Source organism: Plectropomus leopardus, chromosome 18 (genome assembly GCF_008729295.1).
Source record: "Plectropomus leopardus isolate mb chromosome 18, YSFRI_Pleo_2.0, whole genome shotgun sequence".
Classification (NCBI taxonomy): domain Eukaryota; kingdom Metazoa; phylum Chordata; class Actinopteri; order Perciformes; family Serranidae; genus Plectropomus; species Plectropomus leopardus.
The window spans coordinates 8560905-8573126 of NC_056480.1; the positions used below are offsets into that span (position 1 = coordinate 8560905).

Consider the following 12222-nt stretch of genomic DNA (forward strand, 5'->3'; position numbering starts at 1 on the left):
CTCTGCGGTGATAAATTAGATTAGATCGCTCCACACTAAAAGCATATTTTCACTGTACAGAGTGTATAGAAGTGTGTACTTTTGTGAAGTATCACATTGTACTTGCAATATTTTTTTCATTGTTGTTTAAAAAGAAATTCTCCATCAAAAAATAAGACAAAAAAAATTGATGCCACTTGTCATGCTGATACTTTTATGATTTATCTTATTTGCTTTTATTTTTACTGTTAGTAGTTAATCCTTACCTTTTTTATTTTATTATATTTTTTAGTATTATTTCTTTTATTGGCCTAGTGTTGTTCAGGTATTATGTTGCTGGGTTATCTATGAGGTGAACTTTTATTTACACTTTAACGTTGCTGTATTAGTTTTGTTGAAGTACAATATAAAGGATTTGGATACTTTTTTTCCACCGCAGTCAACTGAGCAAAAGGACAAAGGTTTTGTTTCAGTTTGCTGGATTTTCTATTTATCTGACCACAAATAAAACAAGAATTAGCTAGCTAGTCCGAAACACAGAAATCCGTTTTCATTCCACATTTCAGCACCTCCTGGTTCCCCCATTTCAAAATCACTGGGGTTTTTTCAAATGTTTTGGTTAGAAGCCCAAAATAAGGTCTGTGGTCAACAACAGGAGACACTTTCATGTTTTGTTCTACGACATAAAATACGTCCGTAAATACCCCACTCATGAACTTTTACGCCTCTATGTGTCTTGAAATAGACGGTTGCTAATATCATCTTTACAGCCTTGTTGTGGTGGCGACGTTAATAAATGCGATCATAGTCTAGTTTGTTTATAGCCTAAAATTAGCTTTTTACTTATGGCGATTGCATCTAGGCTTGCGAAGATTATCTCGCTGAACAAAACAAAAGTATCACAAACGTTAGTTTACCACAGAGCTTATTTTCTGCAACGATCCAAAATCCAAGGAAAAATCCCATAGGCTTTTTGGCGAGGGGCCCAGGGCGAAACCGACTTTCAGATCCATGTGCAAAAAAAACCCGCCATCCCTCGAACACTGAAGTGGCACCAAACGTCAAAGAATGAAACGTGACAGCGACAAAAACACCAAAATCGACACACTGAGACCTGTAACAGTTTAATTATGGCTTTACACTTTTATACAAAAATGAGTTTAATAAAGATTTTCTTTCCTGATGGCTGGATCAGACTTCCCTTTGCTGTAATAAAACGTGTACAAAGAAGTTCAGCTTTCATAGCATATACATACTGAAGGCAACGGCTGGAACTTCCTGTTTAAAGTCCTTTATACATATCTCTGTCCCCTCAAGTCCTCTGAGTAATACATGTGTACAGACACACACGCACACACACACACACACACAGTCACACACACACAGTAAATATATCTGTCCCCTTTTCAGGCTGAATTTGCCGTCTTTATTTTACAATTCAGAGTCCTTGAGATATGATATCAGCTTCCCCTGCAGATTACTGCCTCGGATGGCTTTTCTGTTTCTTTGCTGTGGGTGATTTTCATTTCATGCCACGAGAAATTATACTTGCACTTTGAATCCTGCAGACATATATCCAAGGCCACCTCGGAAAACGACTGCAGTAGAATAAACTGTAAGGGGAATATTAGTGTTATTAACCGTCTTTATATATTACATTGCACCCTTTTACCCTCTTTTCTACATACGTTCTGTCCCTTTATTTCCTATACCTGAAATTTCAGAATAAAAAGACACTGAATATATATCATTTGGTGTGCATAGATATTGATAAAGTGCAAATAGTATTTGGTTAAAAAAGCTTTATAATGTAATTTTGCTGTTTGTTTATGACCTGATCCAGTCTTTGAAGCATGTAGAAGCAAAATAAACCAAGTCACTGGTGTTTATATTTATGTCTGGTCCTGATTCATCAGAGTCCATCTCTTTTATCAGTTCTGTTTCATCTACATGCTTTTCCAGTTTCCTCCTCTGCCACACATCTCTGACTAACCCAAACAAGCAAACAAGCCATCCACTGGAGTTTCTTCCTCTCCCAGCTGCTTGGTTGTAATTCCTCTGCCGCCCTGCTGGGGGCAGTGTTTCTGTTACTTCTCATCCACCATTAGGATTTCCTCAGGGATCTTCTCCTCTGAGTCAGAGCGCTCTGACAGCTTGTCCAGGTACTCCATGTCGTCGAAGCGCTCGGCAACACACTGGGCTGTCAGACGGGCCTCCGGGTCGTGGTCCCAGCACTCGTCTATGGAGGCGCACACCATCTGGATGCCCTGCGCGGGGAGCAGCGGAGCACAGATATAATCAGTCAGTAAAACAGACTCGGGGAGAGTCTGACTGAGACAGAATATAATCACCTCGAGCTCAGACTCTGAGTATTCATGTGTGTTTATGTGTTTCCATCTGTGTGTTTGTCAATCTGTGTACCTGCACTTTGTCAAACTTGTGTGGTCTCATACAAAAACTCTGCAACAAATAAGAATGGCAGGTCATTTGCCACTTTTTAAAATCTGTGTAACTATTTTATTTCATATTACTTTTGGGGACTGTGTTTGTTTTAAGGGTTGATTTATTGATGGTGAAGATTTTTTCTGTGTTTAATGTTCTATTTTTAAATCTTGCACCTCATTCTGCTCTGCATGTAAATGTATAGACAAATGAAAATAAAATGAAACTGAATTGAATGAAATCCTCCTTTCATCAAAGTTCTAATGCCTTTTTTTATTAGATTTGGTTAAATGGGAATAATTAGGAGTCAATACAAAACATAAATAGCATGTAAGAAAGCTTAAAGGTGCCCTGTGGAGTTTTCTTGTAAACAAACAAAAGTTATGTTTACATTTAGTGTAAACAGCAAAATGCATTGTGTGTCCTTGAGGTCTAGCAAATGTGTTGAGTGCATCTCCCTCCTCATAAAAGATTTACAAAGTCGATTCTGTGAGTGTTTAAAACTGTACAATGCTATGTTTACTAGCTTGCAGTCTTTTTCTTTCCGGCTGTGTGAAACCATTTGTAAGAATCTGTATTGTTATCACCTGCGTATTTGTGCACCCTCTCGAGCGTGCATGAGACAAACAAAACAGAGACCAAGAAAAAAAAAAAGAGCTCTATAGCCCGACTAGAGGGGGAAAAACTCCACAGGGTACTCTTAATGTAATAGAAAATAGGCGCAGCTCTAACAAAATTGTCAAAATGCATACTGTTTCTTAAATTAATATTGCAATAATTACCACTTATCTGTTTATGATCTCCAGCTGCTAAAATTCCTGCTATCCATTTATTATGAATTAATGCTTCGGTTTTTGGGTTTTACCACAGCAAATGCAAGCAGAAGCTTCAGGCACATGTTAATGTGAGTACTGCCAAAATAACTTTCCATCTTTCATTAATGCCATGATGACACGACACAGGTAAATGTCCAAACCCCTTGCTGACAGGTTGAGTGTAGACGCCTTCAGCTTGTGTAGTTTCATTTAAAACTGGAGTGCAGAACTTTTATCGCCCCCTTCTGGCAGTGAGAGTAGCTACACAAACACTGTTAACGCATGCTTATGAAATATGCCTGAAGGTGAGCTTGCCAAACCTCCAACCCTAGCTAATACATTTGCAGGGATTTTTAAAGATTTTTTTAAGGGTTATTTTTTGGGGGGCTTTTTTGCCTTTTTTTTTGATAAGACAGTTTCAGTGTGCAAGGTAAGAGAGAGGGGACATTGTGCACAATATGTAGATAAATATATGTAGAAGGCAACTGCTATTATGTTTGTGGGAAATTTATAATGTTTGTGGGATTATAACATAACCACTGCAGAATGGTATTACCTTTGTGGTTTACATCAAAAAAGCTAAGAACATTTCCTAAAAAATAGCAGAAAACAAGGAAAGTAAAAAAAAAAACCCCACAAAAGCCAAGGAAATAACCTGAAAAAAGTGCTTAAGATATAATAATAATAATTCTGTAAATTAATTAGAAAAAAATAATTATAAGCATTATTATAGTTGAATGTTTTTCACTGCCTTTTTTCTTTTTTTTTTATTATCTACTTATTTCATTCAGTTTACATTTCTTGCCAAGCAGCTCATGCCTTTTTCCCCCGTGTTTTTAAAGGAAATCATACAATTTGTATACAGTTCAATTATTTAAATACTTTCCAGCACAAGAAAACTGGCATCGATCCAGGTTTTAAAGGGTTAAACATCAAAGTTAAAACTTGAAAAATTTCAAAGGGCTTTGAGATCTGGAGTGGACATAGAGTCGCCTCAGCCTGCATGAAATCATGAAGATGAAAACATGAAATCTGAAGCTACACAGCAGCAGTTTGTCTCCACCCCAGCAATCAGCTCGAAGAGTGTGAGAGAGCGTCAGTGTGTGTGTGTGTGTGTGTGTGTGTGTGTGTGTGTGTGCGCGTGTGTGTGTGTGTGTGTACGTGCGTGTGTGTGTGTGTGTGGTGCCTCTTACTGTGTGGTTGATCCAGCTGTTGGGGATCTCAGGTCTCCCTCTGTCTCGGAGAACGCTGTCCTTCATGCTCTCTACACACGGATGTTCCCTCAGGTTCCCAAAGGGCGGCTCGTACTCTTTCACCTCTGCACACAAACACGCAAACGAGAAAAAAAACACAGAAAAATTAGCCCGTGACCTCATCAAACAGGTGAGATTGGGGTAATTTTATTTATACAAGAAATGCAGTTTGAAACAGACCCACATCTAGCGAAAGACTCGGCTCTGTTGAAGAGAGAGGCGAGATCAGATGGCAGTGCCCCACAGCGCACACACCAACAACACCTCTCAAAGGATTCACTGTGCGCGCTAAATTAAAACTGCAGGTTGCAAACTTTAAATAGCACTGAAGCAGCACAAACAACTAAAGAACCCTGTGCTGCTGATAGAGGGACAGAGGGGGAGACTTGCTGAAGAGACACACTCATTATTATCACAATTTTACCCTCAGCGTCGATGGGCTTAAAGTATCTCACCAACGCAGCGCTGGCTTTGTGTCAGCTCTCTCGCACAACAAAATCCGGAGTGCTTGTCAAAGCCAATTTACCAGTTGAGTTTACTCAGGGCGAGCTTTCAAAGCTCTGGCGTGGAGGATGCAGCCTGCAAACTGTGGGTCAAGAGTTTCCAAAGACTATTTATTTTTACATGAATTAATGCATCCATGGAGTGAAACAACAAATCAAATTTGCTTTGAAGCGTGGAAGGCCTGCGTTAGAGAAAACACCAGTTTCAGAAAATTCATCCAGATAAGAAAAGCCTGACGAGACACATTACTGTGTGAGGAATGTTGACGTGAACAAATAAAGTGGATTTAAAGCCCCCCTCCCCGCTCAAAAATGTCTCATTTCCCCTAAAATCACAATAAAATTCACAATCTTGTATCTGTTCAGTTTGTCACTGAAGAGGTGTTTTCACATTTCTCTAACGAAGGGGGCGATGTCTGTGCGCTTTCCTAAACACTCCAGAAAAACTAGATTAAGTACTTTGCTAACACAAGAGCCGTCTTAAACAGAAAACTTATCGAGGAGGGAACAGGCTGTTAAAAATTAACGCAACGCAAAAATGCCTTCCCTAAATAGCTACTTGAGGCTTTGATAAATATATCGCGTTTAGATTAATATCTTCACAAGTTTATCAAAAAGACACGACCAAAATACTGACAGAAACTGACACTTTCCAAAGTGTCCACTGCCAAATAATATGAGATTTTTAAAATATTGTGATAAAAGATAAAACATAAAACTTGTTCTATTACTCAGTCACACCAGAGATGGAGCGCCAAGTATCCGCTCAATGCCCTTCACATGGTCATGACATTGCTTTCACTTTCTCGATTGATGTATTTTCAGGGGAAGCTCGGTAAGAACGCCCACAGAAAACATTATAGAAAGTCCTGCAGGTTGAAGTATAACTCACTTTCAGGTAAACATTTCTCAGATGATAGCAAACTATAAAAAATAACAAATTTGTTTATTCGTAGAAATGAATGAAATAATGAGTTATTGATCTTTTGTATGTATTTTTTTAGAAGTTTTTTTTACAATCCTCAAAATCAAGACGGCCTCGCCACCCTCCTGTGAAGTTTTGGCGATTGCTAGAACTGGTCAGAAACTGCAGACTGGTAACCAGTGTTTACATGACTGGAACAAATCAGCCGGAGTCAGCGCGCTCTGGAGTAACGAGACCAACATGTTGTCTCTGCAGAGCATTGACTCATCTCTGATACAGACTATAATATACTGAAAATGCCAAAATTTAATGAATGAAAAAAACTAAAAATGATGATTGTTGTAAACTACAGGAACAGACTTTCCACTTAGTTTACAGTGTGTAGGACCAGATCACTGCTACATTTCACTTTTCAAAAACATGTCAAAAAGAAGCTCACAGAAAGTCGTGAAGCCCACAGACGGGAATCGGACTTCTGGGACACAGACGAGAGCAACAGAGGACTCTTTTCACAGACTGAAACGTCTTTTTTTTTGGGCTCTGGTTTGGTATTAAAGCTACAACACGGCCACACCCAAACATCAGTCAATATTTAAGAAAAAGGAGACAGATGTTTCTTTTTGTTTTGACAGCTTCAAGGGGACTATATAACCACATTCTGGGCCATAAATCCACTATTTAAACTGTTGGGCAAACATGTTTTTGTGTTTTTCTCCAAACAATGAGTCAAAAACATATGAATCACACTACTGAGCACTTTGCAGCAGTGTAAATAAAAGTGTGTATTCCAGGATGGAAAGATTGGCCAACCCTGCCCTAAAAAGGAAAGATGGTTTTTCCAGGCAAACCTTAAATTAAACTCTGAACTAGCAGAAGCTATTGAAAAACACAACACAGGGCGAGCGAGGAATGCTGCGGTTTGCAAAAGTCACACACTGCATATTGACAAGATTTCTGCAAAGCAATATAACAAGTTCAGCGCGGTAACAATGAGGAACTTACACAACGTCTCCTACAACAGCTGACATGTTGTGATGTGAATTTTGCACTGCAAGCACATATTTCATCCTTAACGTCTACTTTCCAGCCAGTTGTCAGCAACGTCTGTAGAAACTGTCTGTGAATCTGCAGCCAGGAGAAATTCTGTTAAATTTAGTCATAACGGCCGGCTGGGTGAACCTCTGAACAAGTGTCACCCTTCGGGAGTTCGGTGACACACATCCACGACAGCACTGACACGATTCCAACGCTAATGACTCTACGGCCTCTTCGGCGTCTCTCAAGAAACGACCACATCGTGATGCTGTTCTGATTATGGCGCGAGCAGCAGAGGCGGGACCAAGTTATTGCTTAGCAAGTCACAGGTGGATCTCAAGTCTTTGCATGTAAGTCCCAAGTCAAGACAGGCAAGTCCCGAGTCAAGTATCGAGTCAAGAATGACAAGTCCTACGCGCTAAATTTTTGCTTCCTAACAAGTCACTCCTCGCCAAAATGCCATTAAATATTCACAAAAATCTGGATTTTTTAAATATGTTTTCATTTGTTGAAACAAGTTAAACTGAACTGAATCATGAAGGTTTTTTGTTTGGTGGTTTTCTTTTGTTGGAAGTTGTTTTTTATTGTTTGCTTTTTTGTATGGTGATTGTTTGTTGGTTATTTGTCTTTGCTGGTCGTATGTTTGTTTTTTGTTGATGTTATTTGTCGTTGCTGGTTGTTTGTTGGTGGTTTTTTGGTTGTTGGTTGTGTTTTGTTGTTGATTGTTGTTCACTGCTTGCTTTTTTGTAAGGTGATTGTTGGTTGTTTTTTTATTTGTTGTTGATTGTTGTTTTGTGGTTGGTTGTGTTTTATTTGGTGGTTGTTTTTTGTTGTTGGTTGTTTTCTGTTTGTTGTTGTGGTTTTAGTTTTTGTTCTTTTATGTGAAACTTTTAATGCTGCTGTCTTGGCTCAGACTCCCTTGCTAAAGAGATTTTAAATCTCATGGGAATGTGCAGAACATATGTGCTAATTGGCCATTGGCTGTAATCTTTGCGATGTGTACAAGTTAAACTTTTCGGCTGGGACACAGGCACCGTAAGGTTACACAACCATCCGCCTTTGGCTCCACCAGTTCTCAGATGTCTCCTTGGTGCATCAGGGCCCTAAAATCATCAAATTTATGACTCAAGTCTGACTAAAGTTACTCGTGTTACTTGAATCCTCTCCTCTGCTGAGCAGAACACAGATGTTTATGTTTAGAAATCAATGGTGAAACTGCACAAGTGAGCCAAACGGGACCAAAACAAAAAGAAAGACAAACACAAATCATCCTAATGATTTGAGAGCGAGCATAATCCACACCAGCATCTGATATTATGTTTGATATTATTGTTCAGCTGCGCTTCCAAGTTACATTTTTGTCTAATTACGCTCCAATAAGCATATTTTTAAAAAAGAGAGAAAAGAAATTAATTCCCCTTAACAACTAAAAAATGTAGGGAAAAAAAACCTGATCCACACAGAGATTCAACATATGCTCGGAAATAAATTAGTAATGTGATCACAATAACACTGTCTGTTTGCGGAAGTCTGTCTGAGTCTACAACAGCAGCTTGACTAATCCAGTTCCAGCCGCCTCTGCTGGCTTTCATTAGGCTGCGGTGGCTGTGACACTTGTTTTGTGTTCCTCACAGGTTGTTAAAGTCATTTAGTGCAGATGTATGCATGTGCGTTACACGTTAGCAGAGCTTACTTTTGTACATATGGCACTGACTTACCCTGGAGGCTTACCCAGCCATTAACTATCGCTGGTACATGCCCTAACCTTCACTCAACCCCATTAAAGAGTAAAACTATTTTAGCTCGCGCTGGAAACCAACTTCAGTGAAACCAAATTGGGCGCACACATTTTGTCCCTAATTCACCCACAATCAAGTGGTCTGAATTTTTTTTTTTCCCCAAATGTAGATTATGGCAGAGCATGCACGCACACGCGCATGCACGCACGCACGTACGCACACGTGCACGCACGCACAGGACCATCAGGCCCTCCAGTCCTGGAGGACTTGATGTTCTGACATCTGGAGAGCAGCTGCCCTGCCCTCTCCTCCCCTATAGTCTAGCCCAACCTCTCCCTCTAGGGACTGAAGGCATTTCTCTCCGTCTGCAGCTCCACCACTCCACTATTATCCCCGGACAAAGCCCCACCCGCCCGAGGAACGCCCTCATAGTCTTTCCAAGCCCTAAATCTGGACCAGCTAAATTATACAGGAGAGACATTTTAGGGAACAGAGGCAGAGATAAAAAAAAAAAAAGGCAGAGCCTTGAATCCAGCTTTTCCTCCTCTCTGAGGTGTGTTGATCTCTCTTTTTTCCCCTCACTCTGACTCTTCCTCTGTCTTCACAGTCTTGGAAGATAAAGAAAGCAAAGTGATGGCTCGTGGCGGGCTGACTGGCGCTGTCGACAGACGGCTGTGTTCTTCTCGCCTGGCAGATCTCAGATCAGACCGCGGCCCCAGGAACTGTGACAGAGCGGCTACGTGGCTGCCTGCCACTGAGACGCAGAGCGCTGATCAGACATCTGTCTTCTGCAGACACACTCAGGCAGGTGGCATCAGAGACGAGAAGAAGCCAGGGCTTCACCTCAGCCATTATAATGATGCCCTGGGATGTGTCACTCTGAATTTTTGTGAGTGTGAGCACGTGTTCGCGTTTTGTCTCACAGGAGGTGAGTCTTCAGCGTGTCATCAGTGACTCACCGACCTCCAGAGACAACTTGGCAACTTCAGGAGAAACGAGGCCAGCAGCGTGAAAGCATGAAACTCTTTAAGTACACTCTGTAAACACATCAGTTTTCCTCTCAGGACGCACTGATTCCAGAATCAATACCAGATCTCTGCCAGCCTACAATCCACCAGGAGATTCTTTAGCTGCCAGTGAAGCAAAACCAAATTACTACATCTCATTTACGCAGTTTATTCTTTCCTCCTTCCTCGGGGTCTATTGAGGTACGAGGCTGCCTGTGTTTGCACAGCGTTTTAACCTTTCAGCATGAGAATGTCTCCTTGGGTTTTGGCCTTAATGAACTACAGATTTCACCCCTACGCTCGTCTCGGAGAGATGCCAAGTCTGGAAAAAGTGGATAGAGATATACAGAAAAACACATTCCAGCCGCTTATATCGTTTTGTCTCTATTCTGGTCCAGGGGTGGGACGGGAACCCCTCTGCTTCGCCTCCCTCCAGTAAAAATACACTCGCCTGTCCTCCCTGTCTGTCTGTCTGTCTGTCTGTCTGTCTGTGCCGGCGTGAGTAAAGCTGGATGGCTGTCTGCAGTATTTCAGTGCAGTGGGAGAGTAATTAACTGCTACCTCACCTGCCTAGGGGCAGGACGACAGAGACAGAAAAATGTTGAGAGGCTGAGACTAAAGTTTAAACGTCTCTGTGCTTGTGATGGCTGGACCAATTCTTTTCACTTTAACGGTTCCTTTGATACATGTAAATAAATTGAACATTTTGAGTTTTGATTTTTTTTGTGCAAAATATGGTGTCAGAACCCCTCTTTACACAGAGATCGTGCTACAGGGCTGCTACTAAGTCCTTCTTTATGCCTATTTTGCATTTTGTTAAAAAGAACCAAAAAACAGTGGCAACATCCTGTTCCAGTGTGTAATTATAGACTACATTCTGGTTTTGTGGAGTCAAAAGACACATGATGGGAGTGTTGTGTAAAACAAGAATTGTCCTCTAGTGTCACATGAAAAATATGCATCGGCAGCCCTTTCAGTAACAATAGTAAGGCTGCCCCTTTAACTCGGCCACTCTGAATATAAGGTACGATCGTGGAAGTGATGTACAGCGTTGTCTCGAGCCGGAAACAGACGTAGTAACAGCTCAAAACAAGGCCAATGTAAAAGAGACGGGATCATGGGCGGGGCAGGTCTCACGTTTTGACAACATGTTATGTGTGCCCACGCCAGGAGATTTACAGGGTTAAGTATGCAATTTCAAAATCCCTTTTCAAGGCCTGAAAAAATCATAGGGAATTTTGTCCTGTGTAGTGAAATTGTGACAGTAATCTTCCATGAATAACCGTTCACGATATGCAAAATAACATAACGTTCTGTAGCTGACGACGTAAAATCTCTAATAAGCGTTGATTCATGACATGAATCTCCACCTTCTAACGATCTGAGCAATAAAATACAACACATTTGCTTCGTAGCTGCCATGTTCATTCCACATTACGACTTAAAGCTCATTTACACAAAGAAGTTGCACTTACTGATTTTCACTTTCTTTACAAATGTCTTTTTTATTTCTTTTACTGTGAAAATGACAGTGGTATTTTAGCACTTTACTTGTCTTTTAATCTTACTGCATGCTTGGAGAGATGCTCCGCTGTTTTGTTTTTATGCAATGACAATAAAGATTATATTCTTCTTTTCTTCTAAGTTGGAAGAACGAGCATCTGTGGAGCACTTAAATGCACCGCTGGCCTTGGCTGGCGAAGGTCTCGACCCGAGTCCATTCAGTGCCTCTATGTTACGACACGTGACAGATTCATGAGCACTGGGACTTGCAACACGCTGATTTGTACATACCAGAGACTATAAACAGTCGTTCAAAAAGATTTGTTTGCTTATTTTTGCCCTTTACTATTCTGTGGAGTGGTGTTTTTAAAATGTTTTTAACTGGGTCTAAAATAATGTCTGCTGCCGTGTGCAGTGTTTCTGTTCGTCGAGATCTAAATAAATGCAAAGTCGGGGAATAAAAGACAGAAATGAATGAATGGATGGAGGAGGATGAGTGGGATGAATAAAGCTGTTGTCCCTAAAATCCCTCAAGAGTAAACCAAGCAAAGCCACACTAACTTAGCCTGGATTCGTTTAGTCCATCCCTACCAACACACTTCCTGTCTGCTCCGCTCTCAAGAGACATTCGCCGCAAAACATCCTCAAATAACGGAGACATCCAAACTTCAGTCTAAGAACACAGCGCGTCTTGGGGACTGCGTTCTGTGCAAAACAGGAAATGGTCTATTTTCTTTTCAAAGGTGTACCGACAGGGCAACATATTCCTGCTGTTGGGAAAGAAAAGCATGTGGGATTGTGGGTCACTCTGCCTAAGAGTCCTCTGAAGAAAAAACATGCAGTGTAACAGCGGTACACTTCAGGGAGGGCCCCCAGGGGTGATCGTGGGGGGAAAACAGGAAAACGGCAGAGTAGAAGCGTTCGAGCCCCAAACCCGGCTTTCAATCACTGCTCTGACACAATGGAGACAGGAGCAGTCGCAGAAACAAACTGGACTACAGAGACACTAAAGGGAAGTGAA

General features: G+C 41.0%; 1 protein-coding gene across 1 annotated transcript in view; it reads right to left on the minus strand.

The window, feature by feature from the left end:
* Window positions 1-1090: 1090 nt before the first annotated feature.
* The window catches only part of LOC121957662 (TGF-beta receptor type-2-like), a 30308-nt gene continuing 19176 nt past the window's right edge, over window positions 1091-12222 (minus strand). Inside the window, exons 6-7 of the mRNA XM_042506382.1 lie at window positions 4430-4554; window positions 1091-2246 (exon numbers count right to left, since the gene is read on the minus strand). Coding sequence (XP_042362316.1) covers window positions 2067-2246; window positions 4430-4554 — 305 coding nt within the window. The 3' untranslated portion in view covers window positions 1091-2066. The remainder of the gene's footprint in view (window positions 2247-4429; window positions 4555-12222) is intronic.